This window comes from Misgurnus anguillicaudatus, chromosome 25 (assembly GCF_027580225.2).
Source record: "Misgurnus anguillicaudatus chromosome 25, ASM2758022v2, whole genome shotgun sequence".
Classification (NCBI taxonomy): domain Eukaryota; kingdom Metazoa; phylum Chordata; class Actinopteri; order Cypriniformes; family Cobitidae; genus Misgurnus; species Misgurnus anguillicaudatus.
The window spans coordinates 15,883,546-15,911,087 of NC_073361.2; the positions used below are offsets into that span (position 1 = coordinate 15,883,546).

General features: G+C 42.2%; 3 protein-coding genes across 5 annotated transcripts; all 3 read left to right on the forward strand.

The window, feature by feature from the left end:
- The first annotated feature begins 43 nt into the window (after window positions 1-43).
- fen1 (flap structure-specific endonuclease 1) lies at window positions 44-27,542 on the forward strand. Of its 2 annotated transcripts, none has more exons than XM_073863672.1 (12): window positions 44-247; window positions 517-625; window positions 763-865; window positions 970-1,072; window positions 1,180-1,243; window positions 1,367-1,476; window positions 1,562-1,698; window positions 1,819-1,885; window positions 1,994-2,125; window positions 2,735-2,886; window positions 2,992-3,106; window positions 27,330-27,542. In XM_073863672.1, the coding sequence occupies exons 2-12, from the start codon at window positions 544-546 to the stop codon at window positions 27,405-27,407; spliced, it is 1,143 nt and encodes a 380-aa protein (XP_073719773.1). In that variant the 5' UTR covers window positions 44-247; window positions 517-543; the 3' UTR covers window positions 27,408-27,542. The 2 variants fall into 2 exon arrangements, with proteins under 2 accessions (XP_073719773.1, XP_055037939.1); XM_055181964.2 differs by lacking the exon at window positions 27,330-27,542 and adding an exon at window positions 4,901-5,163.
- Window positions 5,765-9,851, forward strand: LOC129425895 (cell adhesion molecule 4). Its single transcript, XM_073863673.1, has 6 exons — window positions 5,765-6,504; window positions 6,791-7,102; window positions 7,189-7,452; window positions 7,589-7,688; window positions 8,119-8,179; window positions 8,289-9,851. Exons 1-6 carry the CDS (start codon window positions 6,354-6,356, stop codon window positions 8,502-8,504), a joined length of 1,104 nt encoding a protein of 367 aa, XP_073719774.1. The 5' UTR covers window positions 5,765-6,353; the 3' UTR covers window positions 8,505-9,851.
- Window positions 12,399-14,859, forward strand: LOC129425749 (myelin-associated glycoprotein). 2 transcript variants are annotated; one of them, XM_073863674.1, is made up of 6 exons: window positions 12,399-12,855; window positions 13,112-13,423; window positions 13,510-13,773; window positions 13,904-14,015; window positions 14,473-14,533; window positions 14,653-14,859. In XM_073863674.1, the coding sequence occupies exons 1-6, from the start codon at window positions 12,705-12,707 to the stop codon at window positions 14,845-14,847; spliced, it is 1,095 nt and encodes a 364-aa protein (XP_073719775.1). In that variant the 5' UTR covers window positions 12,399-12,704; the 3' UTR covers window positions 14,848-14,859. The 2 variants fall into 2 exon arrangements, with proteins under 2 accessions (XP_073719775.1, XP_073719776.1); XM_073863675.1 differs by having other exon boundaries at window positions 13,916-14,015.

A 27,542-nucleotide genomic window follows, 5' to 3' on the forward strand; every position in this document is an offset into this window, starting at 1 on the left:
TTGCCTCTTTCCAGTCCTAACTAATCGCATCCAATCGATAGAGACGCTTTATCCATTTATTCCTCTTGAAGACCACACCAAACAATTTCGAGGAATCGATTTGATCGCCTTTAAGGGGCGCCGTGCGGAGTTTGACTATTAATGCCTATATTTGGATTTTCGCGCGAAATAACTGCTTTCTTTCGCGCTTGCGTGTGGAAGTGAGTGGCCTCACTGTGAGAAACAAAAATACGCACATATTTTATTGGTAAGTTTTGTTTGCATCTTGTTTAACGGTTATTATCAGTCAAGCAGTTAATGTATGTGTTGATAAACCATTTTTATAATATATATATTTTTTAAGCCGTGTTTTACATAAGTTAACTGTTTCCTTTTTGTTTATTCATCATACTGTTGTACGGTCAGCCTTTAGTTGTCCGATATGGGTCTTAAACTACGACTCCTTATAATTAATTGTTATTATATGTCTCTGACAAAGATATGCACGTATTTAGGTGTTGTTTTATCGTTTTTAAGGTTCTCACAGTAGTATAATTCATCACTATGGGAATTCACGGGCTTGCAAAGCTGATTGCAGATCACGCGCCTTCAGCCATCAAGGAGCAAGACATCAAAAGCTTCTTTGGTGAGACAGATTTTTAAAGGATAAAGGGTTTAAAAAGATTTAATCAAGTTTTTGGTCAACTTTATTTTATATTTTGTTTTTGGCAGTCAGAATGTGAGATTACCTTACTAATATTTTCTGTTTACATATGCATAAAGGAAGGAAGATTGCCATTGATGCATCCATGTGCATCTATCAGTTTTTGATTGCGGTCAGACAGGATGGTAATGTTTTACAGAATGAAGACGGAGAGACCACTAGGTACAAAAAGCCATATGTTTTCTTCTTAACTAATAACTTAAGCTTATTAAGTGTTGTTTTGATTTACTTTGTAACAATGCCAATTTAATTTGCTTCGTCCCCAGCCACCTTATGGGCATGTTCTACAGAACCATCCGAATGTTAGAGAGTGGCATCAAGCCTGTGTATGTGTTTGATGGGAAACCTCCCCACCTGAAGTCAGGAGAGGTGCATCAGAGACTCTTATTAACTTGAAAACATTGAGGATCAATGAATTAAATGTAATACTATGCAGTAAAGTTTATATTTTAAGCTATTTTCTTTATTTTCCACAGCTGGAGAAGAGAGGAGAGAGAAGAGCAGAGGCTGAGAAACTTCTAGCTCAGGCACAAGAAGCAGGTACGTACTGAATTATATTAAACTGTATCACATATCCTATTGGTCGTCCTGTTCTCTAGCTCTTGACATCTGCTATTGGTTGACCTTTGGTAAGGATTTTTGTCCCACTTTTTCTTCTCACAGGTGAACAGGAGAACATTGACAAATTTAGCAAGCGTCTAGTGAAAGTCACCAAACAACACAATGATGAATGCAAGAGGCTGCTTACTCTAATGGGCGTGCCATACATTGAGGTAAAGAAAATACTTTAAGGTTGTTTGATACACATATTTGCATTCATTCATTGAGAGTTTAAAATTGGGTGTGTTTTATGTCAAGGCTCCATGTGAAGCTGAGGCAAGCTGTGCTGCTCTGGTGAAGACAGGGAAGGTATACGCCACAGCAACAGAAGATATGGACGGTCTGACATTTGGAACATCTGTCCTGTTGAGGCATCTAACAGCCAGTGAAGCAAAGTACGAATGGCTATTAAATCTCATACTAAGTATTTGATATGGAAATATTTACTGTATGTATGCAAGCAAGCAAGCAGATTTCAAATGTTAAACTATAGTTGTTGTTTTTTTTAAACTTAGAAAGCTCCCTATCCAAGAGTTTCACTTCAGTCGAATTCTGCAAGATATGGCTTTGACGCACCAACAGGTAAGACTATTAGCTTCCTTTTCATAACATAACAGTTCTCTTAATTTTAAAGTGAGAATATATCTAGATGTAAATGCCTACTAAATTGCTAATATATGTCTTTCTCAGTTCATTGACCTGTGTATCCTGCTGGGCTGCGATTACTGTGGTACTATTAAAGGAATTGGACCCAAGAGAGCCATCGACCTCATTAAACTGCACGGCTCTATTGAAGAGATTCTTGATAATATTGACCCAAATGTACGTATATTTACACTAAAGGCAGATTTTTATGATTTACATGATTAAAATAATGTAATTGTTTATTACATACTAGAGTTATCCACTTTTACCACAATATTGTGTAGTTCTAATAGTGACCTCTAGGGGCTGTCTGTGTGTTGCTATGTAGGCTGCATTTAGGAACCACTTTCATGTTTTACTTTCTATGTTTTAGGGACAGGGTTTAGATTAATCCAGGGCTATGCCGTAGTTATATTAGGATATTTAAGTAGTTTTTACAAACATGCCTTACATAATCCATTACTTGTATGCATCTTGAGACAAAACAATGGCACTAATATATGTTAAGATATGTCAGGGCAAGATGTTTTTAAATTAAGGCAGCTCAAACATACATTTTAGTCTGAGACTAGCATAAGCCCTGTCCAGGAAGTGTTTTTCTTTAATCTTTGTCAGTGCATTTAACTTTTTTTTTTCATTTCTATATTTGTAACTGACAGTAGTTAATGTTTATTAGTAAAACTGCATGTCAATACGAAGGGCCAGATTTTTTGTATTTATTTAATATCTTTTTATAAACGCTGTTTCTCTTTGAAATAAATTTTTGGTCTTTGTTTTTTTCTGCAGAAGCATCCAGCACCAGAGGACTGGCTGTATAAAGAGGCTCGGGGTCTCTTCTTGGAGCCTGAGGTCGTGGACTGCGCTACTGTCGACCTCAAGTGGAATGAACCCGACGAGGAGGGACTGATTCAGTTCATGTGTGCTGAGAAGCAGTTCAGGTATGACTGATTGAGGTTTCTTGCTTTTTAACTCTGTGATGTGTGTTACAAATTTTAAAGAGATCTCAGGCATATGTTTAAAGTTTTAAACTTGTGTGTTCACAGTGAAGACCGTATTCGTAACGGTTGCAAGAAGATCATGAAGAGCAGACAAGGAAGCACCCAGGGCAGACTCGACACATTCTTCTCTGTTACTGGATCAATCTCCTCCAAACGCAAGGTATGAGGATTTAATGCTTGTGTGTTTGTGTTGATAGGGCTTAGCTTGTGAAATGATGAACAATGATTCCCGAGTAATAGCTGGACATTAAATGTACACAGTGTTTCCCCTAGGTCAGTGTTCTTCACTCCCAATCCTGGAGAGCCGGTGTCCAACCTTAATCAAACACACCTACCTGTGATCTTCTAGTGATCATGAAGACATTGATTAGCTTGCTCAGGTGTGTTTGATTAAGGTTGGAGCTAAACTCTGCAGGACACCGGCTCTCCAGGGCTGGGAGTGAAGAACACTGCCCTAGGTTTACAGCTTTTGGTGGGTAGGGTAGGCGGACACTGACACAAACACTTAAAGAAATCATGGTGTTCATGTGTTTCTTTTAATGACAGCAAATACTCCCCTTTTCATTCTCTATGTAATATGACTCCAGATTAACATTTTAGGTGTGCAAGGAAAAAATGTATTCAGCCTGCCAATGCAGTTATTCACATTTTCACCCAAAATGACTGCATTACTGTAAATATTTTGTATTTTTGCACATGTTTTTGTGCACAGTTGATAAAAAATATTTTAATCAAAGAATCATATAACCTCTTGGACTAATTCTACACATGGGATACCACAATTTACAAAAAAGGTACGACAGACAGTATCAGCAAAATATTAGATGTCTTCTAAATAAACCATATTTAAAAGACATTAGACAAAAAGTTATATCCTGTGTTATCCAATAAGCATGTTGTTATGCGTGTGTGTGTGTGTGTACTTTTATCCTTTACACATTTTCTGTCTACACAAACATGTAACCAATTACATCATCATCACAGTTAAACACATGGATCAGTAGTTTGAGTCATTTTTAACAAATCGTGCTTGTTTTGTGGGCCAAAACTGGATTTTCTGTGGGTCTGAACTCATCTGCTTTACATAAATAGAAATGGTAGTTCACTTCTACTTTTCTGTGTCTGAGGAAGTCTTTATCAGTACTGAAAATAGTGAGCAAAATCTCACTTTTCCCTTTCCAGGGTAGTAAAACACCAACATATACGCAATAAATGTATTTAATTTGTGTCTATATGGTTGCCTTAGAACAAAAAGTGTCAAATTGATCCGCGAACATCAAAATCATTAAAAAATATATTTTTTTATTATTATTTGTGTTAATAAAAACACATCAGTGTATCCTAACTTTGCATGCATGTTCATGGCCCTAAATATAGTAGTATTTCATATACATTATAGATAATAATTTTAACATCTGTGTCTGTAAAAGTCATTTTCAGTACTCAAGAGTGAGGAGAAGCATTTTAAACCCATTTCAGGATAATAAAACACAAATATAGCAACAAACACTGAAAACGTATATTTAATTTGGGTTTGTACAGTTACTTTCAAACAAAAAATGTGGGTCAAATTGACCCATGAACCCAAAATATTTGCATACACTTTAAAACATATCAGCGTATCCCAACTTTGCATGCATGTCTATGGCCCTAAGTAAGAAAGTTAAATTTCAAGAATAAAATAGCAGGTTAACAGTTTTTTTCCGACAGCTTAAAAATCAAAATGGGTCAAATTGACTCGTAACATAATACAAAGGTTAAATGTTGGTTGTCTCGCGAATATAATGGTAGGGGAAACACTAATACATTGTTGTTCAAAAAACTTCCATCACATCTAAATGCCATGAGAGTGATTCATTGTCTGGATAATTGTTTTTCTGTCTGGCAGATAAGTGCAAGGAAACATGCTGTGTATAATCTTGTTTAAATTATGTTAATTTGCTTATTTAAATAGGAACCAGAAATAAAGGGCTCTGCCAAAAAGAAGCAGAAGACAAGTGCTACACCAGGAAAATTCAAGAAGGGCAAATGAAAGATTTCATCTAAGTGATGAGTACTGAACAATAGTGCCCCATTTACACAAGTTATTTCATGTTGACGAACAAAAAATATAAGCAACATTCTCCGTGGAAATTTTAACAAACTACCGTCAAGTGTTTTAAGTGCTCTGTTTTTTGTGTTCTAAACTTTCTTAAATAAAGAAACTATTTAACAATACCTGACTGTGTTGTGTTTGTTTAATTTGCATACATACTGCATTCTTGAACAAAACATTGTCAATATGATTTAAATAAACTATTGGAGAACTATACAGATCTTAATAGCAAGCTGTCTTAGCCACTGGGCTGAAAAGCATTGAGTTTGCAGGAAGTACAACAGAAAAGTTTATGTAGAATGGTCTCATTCTAATGCTTATTTACTGAAATCATGTTGGTGTATTTTAAAGTGATATTTTATTATTTAGACGTATGAAAATTATTTTACATTCTCCTTGTATGGTTGATGCTGTACATTTAGTTAATGTCATGTTTTACCTGTCTTACACACTGACACCCCCACATAATTTTCTTACTAATACTAAAGTGAAAAGCTGTCATCTGTTGTAACAGGAAATAATTTTAGACTTCTGCTTTGAGTGTCTGACTGTACTGCTGTAGGTAAGGTTTCTCCATTATATGGGTATTTTTTGTCCTTTTGGCACATTTAAAACATTGAATTAAGTTTTGATGTTTGTCTAATCAGAGCACTTGAGATGTCTCTCTTTATATTTGTGACTCTTCTGGTCATCACATCTGCATCATTACCTGCATCATTACCTGCATCCTCAGGTGAGTCCGTTTCAGTGCTGCCTAACAAACTAATGCTATCTGGGGCAGTTTCCCAGACATGGTTTAGATTAAGACAGGGCTAGGCCTTAGTCACATTAGGACATTTAAGTAATTTCCACAAGCAAACTATTCAAAAACATTACTAGACTTGAGACAAAACAATGACATTTGATGTATGTTTAAATATGTCAGTGCAAGCTGTTTTTAGTCAAGAGAGCGCATGCATCCATTTGAGTCTTGGACTGGCTGTAAGCCCTGTCTGGGAAACTGCTCTTCAAGATAATTTTGTGTTGGTTATGTAGTTTTGAGTAAATGTTCTAGAGCATAAGATTTAAAGTTAACAGTTTTATTCATTTTCTGTTATCAGGAGACACTTGTAATGTAGAATTACCAAGAAACATAACAGCATTGAGTGGTTCATGTGTACAGATACCCTGCACATTCAACGTCTCTGATTTTGAGGACAAATTGAAGACTACAAAGGAGATACTTGGTTGTTGGTTAAAGACGACACATGAGATCAGCGGTTTGGTTTTCAATAGCAGTGGACCCATCATTAATGGATTTAGTCTTATAGAGATGGTTGGAAATCTCAGTCGGCGTGAATGCACCACTGTTTTCTACAATGTCACGAGCAAACATTCAGACGTCTACTACTTCAGGTTGCAAATGGAGCCAAACATATTTAGATTCACATTTGTCAACGATTCAGTAAATATTAATGTCTTGGGTAAGGCTACACTGAAACTATTAAGCTAGTATAAAACATTTAACATACATTTCTAACTATGATTGTAGAATTAATATTTCATGGATATTCTCTTAAATAAATGTAAATATTTATTATTAGATAAGACATCAGGAGATCTCTTATGAGCAAAGTTTAAGCATTGTTTTTATCAACCCATTTCACAAAGTTTATTTTATTTGGTCTGTGACAGAATTGGAAATGTGGTTGTGCTATTTGTGTTTTATTTTAACCAATATTTGTTACAGTGTATGTTTTATTTTTGTAGATGTGCCGAAGCCTCCTCAACTCAATGATCTACCAGAAGTGATGGAGGGAACTGCAGTGAATCTGACCTGCTCTGCTGAAGCTCCCTGCCCCAAACAACCTCCTACATTATCCTGGACTAACATCCCCAAATCTGCCAACATTACAACACAGCTACAGGAGAAACCTAATAAAACTGATTCAGTGTTTTCCTCAATGACCTTCAATGCTTCATACATGGATCACAAGATGAACATCTCCTGCACTGCAACATATCCAAGAAACATCTCCAATAACACAACTGTGCACAGCACAGTAATGCTGCGAGTGTTATGTAAGAGAATTTCAGTAATTTTATTATCTTTCATAAACATTATGAATCATGAAGTTGTTTAAAAGGCTTTCTTTTTATCCCTGAAGTTTCTCCAAAAGAAACTCATATTCTCATTGAACCAAATGCTTCAGTCTCTGTTGGCACTAATGTGACTTTAACCTGCCAAAGCAAAGCCAATCCATCAAATGACCTGAACTACACCTGGTACAAAAGAGGAGAGCAGGAACCTCTGGCTTTTGGAAAGCAAATGACCTTCAATGTCAGTAAAACAAATGGTGGCTGGTACTCCTGCATGGCAAAAAACAAACATGGTTCCCAAACTTCAGAAGCGATCCAGCTGATTGTTAAAGGTGAGTTAAAAAACATTAACTTGTTTGTTGTGTTACAGAAACTGAGTATAAACTAATGCTTTTGGACAGCCTACTAAACCAACATGTCTTATCTTGTGATTCAACTGGTTTATCTATTATTATGTCGTTTTCATAGTAGGGTCATCAGAATCCTTCATTGTGCCTTTGATCGTCGGTGGTGTTGGAGGAGTTTTCGCTTTTCTTCTGTTATGTCTTCTGGTGACGATTTTCATAAGGTTGGCACAGTTAAAGACTGTTGCATTGATTTGGTTTTGCACTGCAAAAAATGACTATGTAGTGTTTTTGTCTTGTTTTTAGTACAAATATCTAAAAATTCTTAAAGAGGTTATTTTGCTCATGAAGAAAATACATAAGAAAATAAGGCTAGTTTTTAGACAAAAATATCAAATTTAAGTGAAGCAAATTAATAAATAAAAATAATCTGCCAATGGGGTGAGTAGACTTATTTTAAGATTTTTCTCACCCCATTGGCAAATATTTTTGCTTGTTTTAAAAAGAATTTTTAGATATTTTATGTCAGTGTGATTACTCATATTCAAAGAAATGGCATAAAACCTTTCAGCTTTTGAACTTTAGAGCATTCAGAGCAAATCTTTCTATATGGTTTATATACAATGTTTAAAATATGCAATATTTTTGATACAGAAAACAAAGGACGCAAGCATCTAACGTACCTGTTGTTACGGAAGCTGACTTTTCAGATCAGGTATGTTTTAGGCAGCAACACATGTGTAATTGTTATAGGCTTATTATTTACAGAAACTGAAAAGGAGAACAGTGTATTTCATGCATTTCTAACTTCTTTGCTTTTTTAGGACGAGAAAAACCACAAAGAGACCAATGCCACTTATACTAATAGTGCATTTGTGACAAGTGAGAAACCAGAGATACCAAAAGATGAAGGCGACATCCACTATGGAGAGATTAACTTCACCCCAGTCCAAACTGAAACCATCACAGAGAAAAGCTCGGGTCAAGAGACAGTATATGCTGAGGTTTGCAACCCAGGCATGAAGATTAACCAGGATTAGTCAATATCAGAATAGACTTATAGCATTAGAAGAGTTTCAGCTCTAATTATCTCTTTTTTTTGAATACTCAAGCTCTATATAGGCTACTGTATGTACTTTCATGTATGTATTTTTTTATTGTTGCTGTGGCAGATAAACAAATAAAAATAACTTTTACACCAATTTATGTTTCTAAAATGTACAGTATTACCTTAGGTACACAACATGCTTACATTCAGTGTGCTCATTTGAGAAATGAATGGAAAGAGTGAAGAAACTAATCAGATTATTTATTCAAGCATTACATTTTTTATCGAAAGGTCTTAAAGTGCGCAGCATACATGAGCTCATTCTGGACCTTATGAAAATGTTTCCCATGATGCACCCTATGAATGTCTTTTATATACATTAAAAAAGTTACATTATATACACTAGTCTTCACAAGGTGTGATTTAACCCCTTAACTGTCACCACCAGCAGTGTGGGAGTTTAGGAGATGATGTGCACCTTCAAATATATCTCTTAAAAATAAAAAGCTTTGGTCTAGAAGCTTATTGGTCTTGTAAAGAAGACAATTTAAGGTGTAATTTATTTTAATAAATTAAAAAATGCAATAACATATTCATTTTATAAATTAAATAATAAAAATGCAAGAAATGATATAAACATGAAGCCATAATAAGTCTCAAGTAATTGCGATGCAAATTTCAAGTAAAAATCACGCAAAACGAGGTCTGTGTCACTTTTTTGTGGTTTTACCAACAAAGCCCACTTGGTGTCACTGGTCACACATTTATACACTATTGTCACTGTATTATTATTACTGCTAAAGGGTTTTGAAATTTGAAAACTACATTCTGCTTTCCAAAGATTTATAATAAAATAAAGTGTTAATATATAATAATTCATATGCATTCCTATGGGGGCGGGGTCATGTAACAAAAACTGCCATTACATTATTTCTATCATCAGATGACCTTGAAATATGAAAACAACATTCTGAGAGCTTTCCAGTGACATATAGTTTGTTTTATGGGTTTAGAGTAGGTTTTTAATGTTATAAAAATTTACAAAAAATTGGGCCTACCTGTGTACCCTTGACCTTTTAGAAACTGACTCTTACATCATCATTTTATCCCCAAAATGGTGATGATGAAAACTACACTCTTAAAGCTTTCCAGTGATATATGTTTTGTCAAGATTGTTTAGGTTAAAAACATGTCATTAGTGTTAATATATAATAACAAGTTGGGCCTACAGACATTTTAGAAACTGACTCTTACTACGTCATCATTGGTGATAAAATATAAAAACTACACTCTTAGAGCTTCTCAAAGATATATAGTTTGCCAGGATTGTTAGATTTAGAATACGGACTACCGGCACATCCGGGAACTTGACTGTAAATTTCGTCACCGCCCCTTTTCGGGGGTTAAAAAAGCAGCGCCTCCATTGGCTTCCATTCAAGGTGGCGGAGCAGGGCAACGGTTTTACACAGCCGGCAGGCTTAGATAGCTTGTGAAATCACTCAGATTGAACATGTCGAGTGTTTGTCTGTCCATCCTGCCTGCCGTGGAGCGCGAAAGGTGCATTGACACATTTGATTTGGTCAGTGTGGAGACATGTCCCTTTCATTCTCACAGCGTCAAATTTGTGTAACAACGCCATCCAGTGATTGCTGGAAATATCGCTAAGCCAGTTAGTTGTATGGCTGGACGGAAAAGTGCACTCATTACTCTAAATATAAAGACATAATAAATAAATACGAAGTAACTTTCAAATACGAAGTAAAATCATTCACTTGCTTCCCTGTTGACTTGATGAGGTACGTGTTTAATGTCCGGGTAAGACACCTCTGGCCAATACGGAGCGTTGTTACACAAATTTGATGCTGGGAGAATGAAAGAGACATGTTTTTATATTGACCAAATTAAATGTGTTAATGTATCTTTCGCGCTCTATGGCCGGCAGGGTGGACAGATAATTACTCAACGTGTTTAATCTGAGTGATTTCATAAGTTATTTACGCCTGCCGGCTGTGTACGAAGGTTGCTTTGTTCCGCTATTTTGAATGGAAGTCAATGGAACGTCAAGTGCGATTTCCCACAAAAGTGGGCGTGAACCTGTTCAGAGACATTCTATGACGTTGCGCCGGTTGTGCGTATAGGGTATTATAAATATGTAAAAAAAAAAACACTGTGGGCCCGCCTGTGACCTTTTAGAAAATTACTCACACCATGTCAATCTGTTCCCAAATAATGATGACAAATAAAAACGATACTCTTAGAGCTTTCCAATGATATAGTTTGTCGTAATTAGATAAGAATTCACTTGCAAAACGCTGAAGTAAAAGTAGGTGCCCCACTGGCAGGACAGTGACATTTAGCACTCATTATGATATTTTTAATGAACCCAAATTATTTGCATACACTTTAAAACATATCAGCGTATCCCAACTTTGCATGCATGTCTATGGCCCTAAGTAAGAAAGTTACACAATTTCAAGAATAAAATCGCAGGTTAACAGTTTTTTGCGACAGCTTAAAAATCAAAATGGGTCAAATTGACTCGTTACATAATACAAAGGTTAAATGGTGGTTGTCTCGCTAATATAATGTTAGGGGAAACACTAAAACGTTGTTCAAAAAACTTCCATCATATCTAAATGCCATGAGAGTGATTCATTGTCTGGCTAATTGTTTTTTGTCTGTGGCAGATAAGTGCAAGGAAACATGCTGTGTATAATCTTGTTTAAATTATGTTACTTTGCTTATTTAAATAGGAACCAGAAATAAAGGTCTCTGCCAAAAAGAAGCAGAAGACAAGTGCTACACCAGGAAAATTCAAGAAGGGCAAATAAAAGATTTCATCCAAGTGATGAGTACTGAACAATAGTGCCCCATTTACACAAGTTACACAAAAAATATAAGCAACATTCCCCATGCAAATTTTAACAACTACCGTCAAGTGTTTTAAGTGCTCTGTTTTTTGTGTTCTGGACTTTCTTAAATAAAGAAACTATTTAACAATACCAGATTGTGTTGTGTTTGTTTAATTTGCATACATACAGTACTGCATTCTTCAACAGAACATTGGGATTTAAATAAACTATCGGAGAACTATACAGATCTTAATAGCAAGCTGTCTTAGCCACTGGGCTGAAAAGCATTGAGTTTGCAGGAAGTACAACAGAAAAGTTTAGGTAGAATAGTCTCATTCTAATGCTGATTTACTATAATCATGTTCGTGTATTTTAAAATGGTATTTTATTATTTAGACGTATGAAAATTATTTTACATTCTCCTTGTATGGTTGATGCTGTACATTTTGTTAATGTCATGTTTTACCTGTCTTACACACTGACACCCCCACATAATTTTCTTACTAATACTAAAGTGAAAAGCTGTCATCTGTTGTAACAGGAAATAATTTTAGACTTCTGCTTTGAGTGTCTGACTGTACTGCTGTAGGTAAGGTTTCTCCATTATATGGGTATTTTTTTGTCCTTTTGGCACATTTAAAACATTGAATTAAGTTTTGATGTTTGTCTAATCAGAGCACTTGAGATGTCTCTCTTTATATTTGTGACTCTTCTGGTCATCACATCTGCATCATTACCTGCATCATTACCTGCATCCTCAAGTGAGTCCGTTTCAGTGCCGCCTAACAAACTAATGCTATCTTGGGCAGTTTCCCAGACACGGTTTAGATTAAGACACGGCTAGGCCTTAGTCATATTAGGACGTTTAAGTAATTTTTACAAGCAAACTATTCAAAAACATTACTAGACTTGAGACAAAATAATGACATTTGATGTATGTTAAAATATGTCAGTGCAAGCTGTTTTTAGTCAAGAGAGCTCATGCATGCATTTGAGTCTTGGACTGGACGTAAGCCCTGTCTGGGAAACTGCTCTTCAGGATGATTTTGTGTTGGTTATGTAGTTTTGAGTAAATGTTCTAGAGCATAAGATTTGAAGTTAACAGTTTTATTCATTTTCTGTTTTCAGGAGACACTGCTTATGTAGTATTACCAAGAATCATAACAGCATTGAGTGGTTCATGTGTACAGATACCCTGCACATTCAACGTCTCTGATTTTGAAGTCAAATTGAAGACTACAGAGGAGATACTTGGTTGTTGGTTAAAGACGACACATCAGACCAGCAATTTTGTTTTCAATAGCAGTGGACCCATCATTAAAGGATTTACTCTTATAGAGATGGTTGGAAATCTCAGTCGGCGTGATTGCACCACTGTTTTCTACAATGTCACGAGCAAACATTCGGACGTCTACTACTTCAGGGTGCAAATGGAGCCAGACAGAATTAGATTCACAGTTACCAACAATTTTGTAAACATTAAAGTTTTAGGTAAGGCTACACTGAAACTATTAAGCTAGTATAATACATTTAACATGAATCTCTAACTATGATTGTAGAATTAATATTTCATGGATGTTTTCACAAATAAATGTAAATATTTATTATTAGTTAGGACATAAGGAGATCTGTTATGGGCAAAAATTAAGCGTTGTTTTATCAACCCATTTCACAAAGTTTATTTTATTTGGTCTATAAAAGAATTGGAAATTTGGTTGTGTTATTTGTGTTTTTAACCCATATGTAGATGTGCCAAAGCCTCCTAAACTCAATGATCTACCAGAAGTGATGGAGGGCACTGAAGTGAATCTGATCTGCTCTGCTGAAGCTCCCTGCCCCAAACAACCTCCTACATTATCCTGGACTAACATTCACAAATCTGCCAACATTATAACACAGTTACAGGACAAACCTGATCAAACTCAAGAAGTAATTTCCAGAATGATCTTCAATGTTTCATACATGGATCACAAGATGAACATCTCCTGCAATGCAACATATCCAAGAAACATCTCCAATAACACAACTGTGCACAGCACAGTAATGCTGCAAGTGTTATGTAAGAGAATTTGAGTAATTTTATTATCTTTCATAAACATTATGAATTATGAAGTTGTTTTAAAGGCTTTCTTTTTATCCCTGAAGTTTCTCCAAAAGAAACTCGTTTTCTCATTGAACCAAATGCTTCAGTCTCTGTTGGCACTAATGTGACTTTAACCTGCCAAAGCAAAGCCAATCCATCATCTGACCTGAACTACACCTGGTACAAAAGAGGAGAGCAGGAACCTCTGGCTTTTGGAAAGCAAATGACCTTCAATGTCAGTAAAACAAATGGTGGCTGGTACTTCTGCAGGGCAAAAAACAAACATGGTTCCCAAACTTCAGAAGAGATCCAGCTGATTGTTAAAGGTAAGTAAAAAAACATTAACTTGTTTGTAGAAACTGAGCATAAACTAATGCTTTTGGACAGTCTACTAAACCAACATGTCTTATTTTGTGATTCAATTGGTTTATCTATTATTTTGTCTAATGTTCTCAGTCGTTTTCATAGTAGGGTCATCAGAATCCTTCATTGTGCCTTTGATCGTCGGTGGTGTTGGAGGAGTTTTCGCTTTTCTGCTGTTATGTCTTCTGATGACGATTTTCATAAGGTTGGCACAGTTAAAGACTGTTGCATTGATTTGGTTTTGCACTGCAAAAAATGACTATGTAGTGTTTTTGTCTTGTTTTTAGTACAAATATCTAAAAATTCTTAAAGATGTATTTTCTTGATGAGCAAAATAACCTAAGAAAATAAGTCTAGTTTTTAGACAAAAATATCAAATTTAAGTTAATTTGTGCTAAAAACAAGCAAATGTATAAATAAAAATAATCTGCCAATGGGGTGAGTAGACTTATTTTAAGAATTTTTTTCTCACCCCATTGGCAAATATTTTTGCTTGTTTTAAAAAGAATTTTTAGATATTTTATGTCATTTGCAGTGTGTTTACTCATATTTAAAGAAATGGCATAAAACCTTTCAGCTTTTGAACTTTAGAGCATTTAGAGCAAATTTTTCTATATGGTTTATATACAATATGTTTAAAATATGCAATATTTTTGATACAGAAAACAAAGGACGCAAGCATCTAACGTACCTGTTATTAGGGAAGCTGACTTTTCAGATCAGGTATGTTTTAGGCAGCAACACCTGTGTAATTGTTACAGGTTGTTTATGGCTTATTATTTACAGAAACTGAAAAGGAGAACAGTGTATTTCATGCATTTCTAACTTCTTTGCTTTTTTAGGACCAGAAAAACCACAAAGAGACCAATGCCACATATACTAATAGTGCTTTTGTGACAAGTGAGAAACCAGAGACACCAAAAGATGAAGGAGACATACACTATGGAGAGATTAACTTCACCCCAGTTCAAACCGAAAACATCACAGAGAAAAGCTCGGGTCAAGAGACGGTATATGCTGAGGTTTGCGCTACCTGATCTAACAAAATTCCGTGAAATAGTCATGCATTATTTTGCTCAGTTTTGCGTGACATTGTCACGTATTTCCACCATATTACGTGCCCCTGACACGACTTTCTTTTCCGTGACAGTTTCACGTATTGATTACTCAACTGTTTTTCCTATTTTTAAACAATTGTCGCTTCGGTTTGGGGTTAGATTTGCTGTTGCGTTACGATGTCACTTAATGTATTGGTTTATAAAAAAAATTAGTATGCTTTTTAAACCATCGTCGCCTGACGTTAGGGTTAGAGTTGGGTTTGGGTAAGGATGTCATTTTATGTAACGGAAAGTTGTTCTAACCCCAACCCGAAGCAACAATTGTAAGAAAATAGGAAAAACAGTTGAGTAACCAATACGTGAAACTGTCACGGAAAAGAAAGTCGTGTCAGGGGCACGTAATATGGTGGAAATACATGACAATGTCACGCAAAACTGAGCAAAATAATGCGTGACTATTTCACGTATTTTGTGAGATCAGGTTGGGTTTGCAACCCAGGCATGAAGATGAACTAGGATTAGTCAATATCAGAAACTTAGCAATAGGATTGTTTCAGCTTGAATTGTCTCTTGTTTTGAATACTCAATCTCTATATAGGGTACTGTATGTACTTTCAAATGTACGTTTTATTGTTGCTGTGGAAGATAAATAAATAAAAATAACTTTTTATATAACCAATGTAATAACCGGTTTATGTTTCTAAAATGTACAGTATTACCTTAGGTACACAACATGCTTACATGCAGTGTGCTCATATGTTTCCCATGATACACCCTATGAATGTCTTGTATACACACGGAAATGTTCAAGTCATAGATAAGCATGCATGAAACATTGAGGTTTTTATTAAGAAAGGAATAATTGACAACGGGCGGTAAAGTAATGCACACCCAAGGTGGTTATGCGGCCTGAAGTGGAGTGCCGTTACGACGTGGGTGTGCAATTATTTTGCTTACCATGGTTGCATTGCTCTGGTGCCTACTTTAAAGGCATTTTTAAAGGTTGTTAAGGTTATTGAAAAATAATCAACACACATAGAACATTTCTCGGCCAATCAAAACAGCATTTAACAACCCTGTGGTATAAGCAGTGATATATTAGTGCATTTAGAACTGTCACTCGTTTTGTATACGGAACGCCTGAGTTTACTTCATGACCAACTATATATCGTTGGAAATGTCTAAGCCTCTAGAATACATATATCGTCAAAAAAAAATTATGTAGGGGCGTAAGCGATTCATTTATTATAAGAGTGTGCCTCAAAACTTTGATAATCCTGCTAAATGTCACTGTCCTGCCAGCGGGGTTCCTACTTTTACATCAGTGTTTTGCCAGTGTTATCCAGTTAGCATGTTGTAATGTGTGTATATACTTTTATCCTTTACACATTTTGTGTGTACACAAACATGTAACCAATCACATGATCACAGTTAAACACATGGATCAGTAGTTTGAGTCATTTTTAACAAATTGTGCTTGTTTTGTGGGCCAAAACTGGATTTTCTGTGGGTCTGAATGCATCTGCTTTACATAGTATTTCATATACATTCAAAATAGAAATGGTAGTTTACTTCTACTTTTCTGTGTCTGAGGAAGTCTTTATCAGTACTGAAAATAGTGAGCAAAAGCTCCCTTTCCAGGGTAGTAAAACGCCAACAAATACACAATAAATGTATTTAATTTGTGTCTATACGGTTGCCTTGGAACAAAAAATATGTGTCAAATTTATCCGTGAGCATCTGTCACAGGGTGACGATCTTTTGGGCGGAACCAAAAATTGGGAAAGTTTGGTTCCGCCCGGATGTTTCCGCCCGGACCGGGAAGAGAAAACACCGGACATCCGGTAGCATCGCGAGGGCTGTAATCAGCCAAACTACGTACAGCTGTGAGTTGTTAAGAGGAGCGCCGGGTGATTGGACGATGGCAACACCCAGGAGAGTATTTAAGAGCAGTTTAAACCACAGTTTGGGTCATGTTGTTGGTGTTGCCGGTGTGTATCGAAGCGCTGAGTTGGGCTCGCCTAATACGCTTATTGACCGCTGTACTTGCTCTCTCTCTCGTCTCGTGGCATGGATTTTATGTTGATGGAGATACCGAAGACCTTATAGGTTGAAGAGCAAACGGATATTGACATTCGGAGGAGAGAAACAAAGGAAGAAGAAACGTACCATTGTGAGTATACACCTGTGGAAAAGTGGTGTTGGCGACTGGAAACGTATCTGGAGTATCTGGAGCCCTGTCTACGTATCTGGAGTAATTGCAGTGTGAAATTAGCACAGAGGAACGTGAGACGAAGAAAGTGCAGCAGTCGTGAGTAACAAAACCCATTTATGGAAGTGAATTGCATGTACTTGACCTGTATATCTTTTTGAGTGTCTCCAAGAGAGAGCGGGTGGCCCTACCCCTGAGTCAGTGTGGTGGGTGAGCCGAAGGATCCTTGTATGAAACAGCTACAGTGACGAAAACAAGCACTAGGCCGTGTTACCATCACCGTATTCTCGCCCAGAGCGAAGTGAAGGAAGACGGGCGTCTGTTGTGTGCACTGAGCGTGGTGGGTGAGTCTTTGGATGTAGAAATTTTCACTTTGGAGTGGTGCTGTGTAATGCCGTGTATTGCAGTGAGATTGCTGTGTCTTGTCAGACGTACCCCCGCCTCCATTCACTCGTCCCGGGACGACGAAGAGGAAAGCGGTTCTAGAGCAAACTTGTACATGATTATGCTGTGAGTGTGTTTCAGTCTTGAATAACGGAGTGGCATCCTGGAGTGTTTTCGCAGCCGAACGCTTGGCGGACTTGTGTTTGGGAGTGGCGGTGAAGAACTGTGCAATTGGCGGTGTGTAAGTATTACAAATAATATTGCTACCTTACCTGTGTAATTTCATCGTCGCAGAGCTAGAGGTGAAGGAGATCCGCCGCCCCGAGGTCTCTACAAAGGGGCGCCCCGGTCCAGTTTCGATCGCCCAACGGGTACCGAGGAAAGGGCAGCGCTCGACCCGGTGTGACGGCGTGACGTTCTCGCCCCTCTGCAGACCAACGAGCTCGCCGAGAGGGTTTGGTCCCCGGCGTCATATCGAAACCACTGTCCAGTTGACACACTGCGTAAGCCAGCTATCGTAAGTCCGCCACCCTGTAAAGTGCATAATAACCTGCTAAGTCTGCCGATCAACAGAGACGAGGAGTGTGTTGTGTAAATCAAGCTGTGAAGGAAAACCACACTTACCAAGAAGCTGTAGTCAGCGAAGAGGTGAGAGCACCATTTGAGAGCGATTCCAAGTATACTTGTGTCCCAGTGGCCATCCGTGGAGAGAGAGAGAGAGCCAGCGTGAACGCTAAGATACCGAGCTGTGAAGAGAACCATACCTTACCCAGAAGCTGTAGTCAGCGAAGAGGTGAGAGAACCATTTGAAATCGATTCACTGTGTCCCTTTGTGTCCCAGCTGTCGTCTGTGGAGGAAGAGAGAGAACAAGCGTGAGCGCTAAGGAAACGAGCTGTGAAGGACAGCCATACTTACCAAAAAGCTGTAGTCAGCGAAGAGGTGAGAGAACCAATTGGAATCGATTCACTGTGTCTTTGTGTCCCAGCTGTCGTCTGTGGAGGAAGAGAGAGAACAAGCGTGAGCGCTAAGGAAACGAGCTGTGAAGGAAAGCCATACTTACCAAAAAGCTGTAGCCAGCGAAGAGGTGAGAGAACCATTGGAAATCGATTCACTGCGTCTTTATGTCCCAGCTGTCGCCTGTGGAGGAAGAGAGAGAACAAGTGTAAGCGTTAAGGAAACGAGTTGTGAAGGAAACCCATACTTACCAAGAAGCTGCAGTCGGCGAAGAGGTGAGAGAACCCTTTGAGATCGATCCACTGTGTCCTTGTGTCCCAGCTGCGGTCTGTGGAGAGAGAGAGAACAGAAAAGGAGAGTGAGTCGACAACAAGGAGCTGTGTGAGATAAGCGGTGAAGCGCCGTGAGCAACATACAGGTACACGGACAGGAAAAAGCCAATACCAACATTGATTGTAATTTGTTCTGCCTCCAGGAAGGAAGAGGAGTGCGCCACGGGTAGAAGGAACCAGAGGCGGGAGCCTGTTCCTCGGCGTGACCCTCCACACCCTCTGTCACTCATTCGGCCGTGGCCCCCTGGAGGGCAGAGCCTGACATTAGTTTTAATTTCCCTTTCCCCAAGTCCCAGTACATTTTAAATATTTAAATAAATAAAGAATATTTTTATACTTACCTGTCCTCGTTGTTGTCTGGTCATTGGGTTGGTTTTGGGGACCTCCTCGAGGTGGAAGTTGAGAAGGGGCGTGGCTTAACAACTAGCAGCCAGCCCCTGGCTTGTGACAGATTTTGGCGTAGTCGGCAGGATTTCCACCTCGAGTTGAGTAACCAGACTAGCCCAATGACCGACAACGCGGGGCCCGCAGCCCAACCCCGTGCGGTGCCTGTCTTCATGGGCAGCCCTTGGGTCCAAAAGTATGGAGGGACAGAGTCGGAAGTACGACTAACGGAATGGAAGGCCCAGTTAGAGTATCTAGCCGACCTACAAGGCCTTAGTGTAGCCCAGCGGCTCCAGTTCGTGCTGAACTCTCTAGAGGGAGAGGCGCGGCGAGAAGTACAGGCCGCCCCTGAAGCTGTCCGAGCCAACGCCCAAACTATATTCCAGTTTCTCACCGAGCAATATGGTGACCACACCCCCGTAGCCGTCCTCCGTTCCCAATTTTTTAATTGTAAACAAGGCCCCCGACAACCTATTAGAGCTTTTGCCCTGAGACTGCGAGAGCAGTTCACCCGGCTGCAGACCCGCCGCGATCATGGGCTGGGAGACGGAGAGACTTTGCTGCGCGACCAATTCCTTCTGGGGATGAAAGAGGGCCCCGTGAGACAGAGTCTGAGGGTCCAGTTTCGGAGGGACCCCGACCTCACATTTGAAGATCTAAGGAAGGAGGCGCTAGCCTTGGAGGGCGACGAGGTTGAAGTGAGTGAGACCCCAGCATGCGTGGTCGTAAGTGAAAACGCACCAACACAACCTGAGCGCACGGACTGGAAGCAGGCTTTGAAAGCAGAACTTTTGAAGGACGTCCGGGAACAGATGTCGGAACTATCCAAGACTCTTCTGGGAGAGCTGCGCCAAGGTAGGGCGCGGGAGGAACCAAGGCCGGCACCCCGAGAACGAGTATACTCGGAGAGGAGCCGAGAGCCACCCGGACGCCCAAACCGCTATAATCGGCCCCGGTTCGAATGGGATGACCAGGGGCGACCAATCTGCAACCGTTGTGGTGAGCCAGGACATTATAGCCGTCAGTGTGGGCCCCGCAGGGCATCTGAAGGGGGTTTTTAGGACGACCGGCCACAGTGGGTCGTGTGGCCGGGACCCCTCGAGAAGACCCGGGAAGAAGAGACAGCTCTAGGCAACAGATGGTCGGGCATAGCCCGGTGGCAGAAGTAAAAGTGTGTGGCAAGTTGATTCAGTGCCTGGTGGACACGGGCTCCCAGGTGACGATGTTTGCAGAAAGCCTCTCCAAGGAGATATTCGGACGGGAAGGAACGCAAGGAGCGGAGGCCCCCTGGCTGACGTTGAAGGGCGCCAACGGCCTAGAAATCCCCTACATTGGCTATCGCCTGACGGATCTCGAAGTGCATGGGGTGGTAGTCCCCCAAAAAGGTGTGATCATTGTTGAAGATAGGTGTTTGGGCGCCCACCGAGCCCTATTGGGCATGAATGTCCTCTCCGAATGTTGGGAGGAAATATTCCAGGCTAGGCCTGGTCCGAGGATCTCACCTACTGAGAGGCCCAAGTGGGAGCGCGTAGTGGCCGACTGCCGCCGGGTCCAAATGAACCAGGTTCGTAGAGATCGGGAGGAAGTGGGAAGAGTAATGTGTCGTTTTGCTTTGTCTATTCCCCCTAGAAGTGAGGCTATCGTATGGGCAAGAGTGCCCCTTCGGGAAGCGAGCCCAGAGGAGTGGGTGTTGGTAGAGCCACACACAGACTGCCCACAAGTGGAGGTAGCACGGGGACTAGCGGCGGTCCACCGGGGGAGAATCCCTGTGAGGGTACGAAACGAGCACCCCTATGCAGTACAATTATACCGACATCAACGACTGGCCCGGCTGACGATGGTCACACCCCACCAGGTGAGGGAAGAGAGGGACGTCAGCTTTCGTCAGGTGTGCCCCACTGTGATCGAGGTGGCCCTGACTCAAATGGATGCCCCGTCGAGTAACCAGGGGAGAGGTGTGCCAAAACACCTAGCGGGTGAGTCACTGCAAGGGGACGACCTGGGACAGGTACAGACACAGAAACTGCAGGCACTCCTTCGGAGGTGGCAACATGTGTTTGCGAGGCACGATGAGGACTATGGGTGCACCAGGGTGGTGGAACACCACATCCCCACTGGGGATGCAGGGCCAAGTAGGGAGAGGTACCGACCGATCCCACCTACCTTGTATGCGGAAGTACGCACACTTCTGCAGGGCATGTTGGGCCGGGGCATCGTCAGGGAGAGTAGTAGCCCCTGGGCGGCCCCCATCGTGCTCGTACAAAAGAAGACGGGAGCCTGGAGGTTCTGTGTGGACTATCGCAAGCTGAACCTGGTAACAAAGAAAGATGCTTTCCCCTTACCACGAATTGAAGACTCCCTCGCTAGCCTCACGCAGTCAGCCTGGTATTCCACCCTAGATCTGGCCAGTGGATATTGGCAGGTGCAAGTAGCCGAGGTAGACCGGGAGAAGACTGCCTTCACGACCCCGTTCGGACTATTTGAATGGGACCGGATGCCTTTCGGGCTCTGCAACGCTCCGGCCACCTTCCAACGCTTGATGCAACGCTGCCTTGGAGGTCAGTTGATGGAGTCAGTATTGGTATATTTGGATGATGTGATTGTGTATTCCCCAGATTTCGATTCACACCTCCGGCACCTAGAGGAAGTCTTTCGAGCCATGGAAAGGTACGGGCTGAAGCTGCAGCCGGACAAATGCCACCTGCTGCGGCGAGAAGTGAAATTTCTAGGTCATGTGGTCAGCGCAGCGGGGGTGGCCGTGGACCCCGAAAAGGTCTCTGCAGTGAAGGATTGGAACGCGCCCAAGACTGTAAGGCAAGTACGATCCTTTCTGGGGTTCGTAGGATATTATAGGCGTTTTATTAAGGATTTTTCGAAGATTGCCAAGCCCCTTAACCAGTTGCTGGTTGGCACGGGACGAAGCCGGGGCCATGGATCGCCCTCCATTAACTGGGATGAAAATTGTGAGATGGCCTTTCAGAGGCTGAAGCAGGAATTGTTACAGGCCCCCATCTTGGCGTACGCTGACTTTTCCACACCTTTTGTTTTATATACAGACGCAAGCAACCTGGGACTGGGGGCGGTATTGGCCCAACAGCAGGAAGGACCGGAGCGGGTGATCGCCTACGCGAGCCGAAGCCTCCACCCGGCAGAGAAGAACGATGCCAATTACAGCTCCTTTAAACTGGAACTGCTGGCCCTGAAGTGGGCCTTGAGCGAGAAGTTCAAGGACTACCTTTGGGGAGCCAAGGTAACAGTCATCACAGATAACAACCCTCTGGTGCATTTACAGACGGCGAAGCTGGGGGCCGTGGAACAGCGGTGGGTGGCTCAGCTGGCCAACTTTGACTATCAACTGCAGTATCGGCCCGGGCGAGAGCATACGAACGCGGACGTCCTCTCGAGACTGCCGGAGGTAAAGAGCCCCAGGCGCCGGGGGTATCGAGAGGAAGATAGCCACGAGGAGGGCTATATGATAGGTGCCGTGGAGGCGCCAGGAGGCCAGCAGGAGGCCGTACCAGGAAACTGGGGGTGGGACCCCCGCCGATGGATAGAGAGGCAGGCCCAAGACCGGGACGTGTGCCAGGTGAAGATGTGGGTGGAGCAGGGCCAATGGCCGACGTCAGCGGAAAGACTAGCCCAGACGGAGACTGGGAGAAGGTTACTGGGACAGTGGGAGAAGCTGGAACTACAGGAAGGGGTGCTTTGCAGGAAAACCCGCGACCCGAAACTGGGCGAGGAAGTGTGCCAGATTGTGGTACCCGCCGACCAGGTAAACGCATTAGTCTCAGCCTACCATGACCAGTTGGGACACCAGGGACAGGAGAGGACCGTATCCCTACTACGTAGATTCTTTTACTGGCCTGGGCTGGAGGCGTCTGTGCGCAACTTGATTCAAGCCTGCCCCAGGTGCATGTTGTTTAAATCTAGACGAGAGACCCGAGCGCCGATGGTACCCATCCACGCTAAAGCCCCCCTCCATATAATGGCGATGGACTTCCTGACGCTGGGCCGCCCTCAGGACCGTTATCAAAACATTCTGGTAATCACTGATCTGTTTACCAAATACGCCTGGGCAGTCCCAACACTTGACCAGACAGCCAATACCACCGCCACAGCTCTATGGCGAAATGTCTTTCAGACATTTGGATGCCCTGAGTTTCTGCACTCCGACCAAGGGGCCAATTTCGAATCCAAAGTAATCCGTGAGTTATGCCAGTTGTATGGATGTACTAAAACCCACACGACGTCATACCATCCCCAGGGGAACGGCAGCTGTGAGAGGTTTAATCAGACCCTATTGGGGCTACTGGGGACCTTGGACCAACGACAGCAGAGCGATTGGGTGAGTGCTTTACCAAACCTTCTGCAAGCGTATAATAACAGTGTTCATAGCACAACGGGGTATGCCCCTACTTACCTGATGTTCGGCAGGCACGTACGGATGCCCACTGACCTGGTCCTGGGAGTAGCAGCAGACCGGGAAGAAGTGAGTGTGACGGAGTGGGTAGGGCGCCACCACCAGCGCTTACACTTTGCTTACGATCAAGTGTCAAGGAAGATACAGACGACAGGGGAAAGGAACAAGCGGTTGTATGATCGGACCGCCCGAGATGCCCCCCTGTTACCAGGTGAGAGGGTCCTGGCGAGGGATAACCGGCAGCAAAGAAAGGGAAAGCTAAGCGACCGCTGGGAGGCCATCCCGTATGTGGTCTGCAAGCAGCAGAGGCCGGGACAACCGGTGTACACCATCCGGCCCGAGGGAAAACCTGGCCCCGAACGTGTGGTACATCGGAACATGCTTCGCCCCTGTCCAAACTACCCTGAGGCCGCGATGGAGGGGCCCACAGGGCCAGTGCCGGCGGCCCCCTGGATGGAAGGATGGGCTGTGGTACCAGGCCGACCTGTGGTGGCGCTACCCCCGGCCGCCCAGATGCAGCCAGAGTTAGCACCCGAGCCAGCTGAACCCCCGGCTGCCCAGATGCAGCCAGAGTTAGCACCCGAGCCAGCCGAACCCGATTCACCCATGAGACGCTCCCAACGGGAGAACCGAGGACGCCCCCCTGCCCGGTACGGTGAGTGGACGACGCCGAGGCATTCCAGGGACTAGACTGCATTGGCGGGGGAGGATGTCACAGGGTGACGATCTTTTGGGCGGAACCAAAAATTGGGAAAGTTTGGTTCCGCCCGGATGTTTCCGCCCGGACCGGGAAGAGAAAACACCGGACATCCGGTAGCATCGCGAGGGCTGTAATCAGCCAAACTACTTGCAGCTGTGAGTTGTTAAGAAGAGTGCCGGGTGATTGGACGATGGCAACACCCAGGAGAGTATTTAAGAGCAGTTAAACCACAGTTTGTGTTCATGTTGTTGGTGTTGCCGGTGTGTATTGAAGCGCTGAGTTGGGCTCGCCTAATACGCTTATTGACCGCTGTACTTGCTCTCTCTCTCGTCTCGTGGATTTATGTTGATGGAGATAACGAAGACCTTATAGGTTGAAGAGCAAACGGATATTGACATTCGGAGGAGAGAAACAAAGGAAGAAGAAAACGTACCGTTGTGAGTATACACCTGTGGAAAAGTGGTGTTGGCGACTGGAAACCGCCCTGCCTGTGTATCTGGAGTAATTACAGTGTGAAATTAGCACAGAGGAACGTGAGACGAGGAAAGTGCAGCAGTCGTGAGTAACAAAACCCATGTATGGAAGTGAATTGCATGTACTTGACCTGTATATCTTTTTGAGTGTCTCCAAGAGAGAGCGGGTGGCCCTACCCCTGAGTCAGTGTGGTGGGTGAGCCGAAGGATCCTTGTATGAAACAGCTACAGTGACGAAAACAAGCACTAGGCCGTGTTACCATCACCGTATTCTCGCCCAGAGCGAAGTGAAGGAAGACGGGCGTCTGTTGTGTGCACTGAGCGTGGTGGGTGAGTCTTTGGATGTAGAAATTTTCACTTTGGAGTGGTGCTGTGTAATGCCGTGTATTGCAGTGAGATTGCTGTGTCTTGTCAGACGTACCCCCGCCTCCATTCACTCGTCCCGGGACGACGAAGAGGAAAGCGGTTCTAGAGCAAACCTGTACATGATTATGCTGTGAGTGTGTTTCAGTCTTAAATAACGGAGTGACATCCTGGAGTGTTTTCGCAGCCGAACGCTTGGCGGACTTGTGTTTGGGAGTGGCGGTGAAGAACTGTGCAATTGGCGGTGTGTGAGTATTACAAATAATATTGCTACCTTACCTGTGTAATTTCATCGTCGCAGAGCTAGAGGCGAAGGAGATCCGCCGCCCCGAGGTCTCGACGAAGGGGCGCCCCGGTCCAGTTTCGATCGCCCAACGGGTACCGAGGAAAGGGCAGCGCTCGACCCGGTGTGACGGCGTGACGTTCTCGCCCCTCTGCAGACCAACGAGCTCGCCGAGAGGGTTTGGTCCCCGGCGTCATATAGAAACCGCTGTCCAGTTGACACACTGCGTAAGCCAGCTATCGTAAGTCCGCCACCCTGTAAAGTGCATAAATAACCTGCTAAGTCTGCCGATCAACAGAGACGAGGAGTGTGTTGTGTGAATCGAGCTGTGAAGAGAACCACACTTACCAAGAAGCTGTAGTCAGCGAAGAGGTGAGAGAACCATTGAAATCGATTCACTGTGTCTTTGTGTCCCAGCTGTCGTCTGTGGAGGAAGAGAGAGAACAAGCGTGAGCGCTAAGGAAACGAGCTGTGAAGGAAAGCCTTACTTACCAAGAAGCTGTAGTCAGCGAAGAGGTGAGAGAACCATTTGAAATCGATTCACTGTGTCTTTGTGTCCCAGCTGTCGTCTGTGGAGGAAGAGAGAGAACAAGCGTGAGCGCTAAGGAAACGAGCTGTGAAGGAAAGCCATACCTACCAAGAAGCTGTAGTCAGCGAAGAGGTGAGAGAACCATTGGAAATCGATTCACTGTGTCTTTATGTCCCAGCTGTCGTCTGTGGAGGAAGAGAGAGAACCAGCGCGAGCGCTAAGGAGACGAGCTGTGAAGGAAACCCATACTTACTAAGAAGCTGCAGTCAGCGAAGAGGTGAGAGAACCCTTTGAGATCGATCCACTGTGTCCCAGCTGCGGTCTGTGGAGAGAGAGAGAACAGGAAAGGAGAGTGAGTCGACAACAAGGAGCTGTGTGAGATAAGCGGTGAAGTGCCGCGAGCAACATACAGGTACACGGACAGGAAAAAGCCAATACCGACATTGATTGTAATTTGTTCTGCCTCCAGGAAGGAAGAGGAGTGCGCCACGGGTAGAAGGAACCAGAGGCGGGAGCCTGTTCCTCAACGTGACCCCCCCACCCTCTGTCACTCATTCGGCCGTGGCCCCCTGGAGGGCAGAGCCTGACATTAGTTTTAATTTCCCTTTCCCCAAGTCCCAGTACATTTTAAATATTTAAATAAATAAAGAATATTTTTATACTTACCTGTCCTCGTTGTTGTCTGGTCATTGGGTTGGTTTTGGGGACCTCCTCGAGGTGGAAGTTGAGAAGGGGCGTGGCTTAACAATTAGCAGCCAGCCCCTGGCTTGTAACACATCAAAATCATAAAAGAATCATTATTTGTGTTAAAAACACTTCAAAGCACATCAGTGTATCCTAACTTTGCATGCATGTTCATGGCCCTAAATATAGTAGTATTTCATACGCATTGTAAATAATAGCTCACTTTTAACATCTGTGTCTGTAAAAGTCTTTTTCAGTAATCAAAAGAGTGAGGAGAAGCATTTTACTCCATTTCAGGATAGTAAAACACCAATATAATTTGGGTTTGTACAGTTGCTTTGGAACAAAAAATGTGGGTCAAATTGACCTGTGAACCCAAATTATTTGCATACACTTCAAAACATATCAGCATATCCCAACTTTGCATGCATGTTCATGGCCTTTAATGTGAAAATTTCAATAATAAAATCACAGGTTAACTGTTTTTTTTTCTGACAGCTTAAAAATCAAAACGGGTCAAATTGATTTGGAAGATAATACAAAGGTTAAATGGTGGTTGTCTCGCTAATATAATGTTAGGGGAAACACTAATACATTGTTGTTCAAAAAACTTCCATCACATCTAAATGCCATGAGAGTGATTCATTGTCTGGATAATTGTTTTTCTGTCTGGCAGATAAGTGCAAGAAAACATGCTGTGTATAATCTTGTTTAAATGATGTTACTTTGTTTATTTAAATAGGAACCAGAAATAAAGGGCTCCGCCAAAAAGAAGCAGAAGACAAGTGCTACACCAGGAAAATTCAAGAAGGGCAAATGAAAGATTTCATCTAAGTGATGAGTACTGAACAATAGTGCCCCATTTACACAAGTTATTTCATGTTGAGGAACAAAAAATATAAGCAACATTCCCCATGCATATTTTAACGAACTACCGTCAAGTGTTTTAAGCAGA

Coding starts and splice junctions, on each gene's coding strand:
- fen1 (XM_073863672.1), top strand. CDS start 544: ATGGGAATTCACGGGCTTGCAAAGCTGATTGCAGATCACGCGCCTTCA. Junction 1,477..1,561: donor TGGGCGTGCCATACATTGAG/GTAAAGAAAATA, acceptor TTTTATGTCAAG/GCTCCATGTGAAGCTGAGGC. Junction 1,699..1,818: donor CTAACAGCCAGTGAAGCAAA/GTACGAATGGCT, acceptor TTTTAAACTTAG/AAAGCTCCCTATCCAAGAGT.
- LOC129425895 (XM_073863673.1), top strand. CDS start 6,354: ATGGTTGGAAATCTCAGTCGGCGTGAATGCACCACTGTTTTCTACAAT. Junction 7,453..7,588: donor GATCCAGCTGATTGTTAAAG/GTGAGTTAAAAA, acceptor TCGTTTTCATAG/TAGGGTCATCAGAATCCTTC. Junction 8,180..8,288: donor AAGCTGACTTTTCAGATCAG/GTATGTTTTAGG, acceptor TTGCTTTTTTAG/GACGAGAAAAACCACAAAGA.
- LOC129425749 (XM_073863674.1), top strand. CDS start 12,705: ATGGTTGGAAATCTCAGTCGGCGTGATTGCACCACTGTTTTCTACAAT. Junction 13,424..13,509: donor AGTAATGCTGCAAGTGTTAT/GTAAGAGAATTT, acceptor TTATCCCTGAAG/TTTCTCCAAAAGAAACTCGT. Junction 14,534..14,652: donor AAGCTGACTTTTCAGATCAG/GTATGTTTTAGG, acceptor TTGCTTTTTTAG/GACCAGAAAAACCACAAAGA.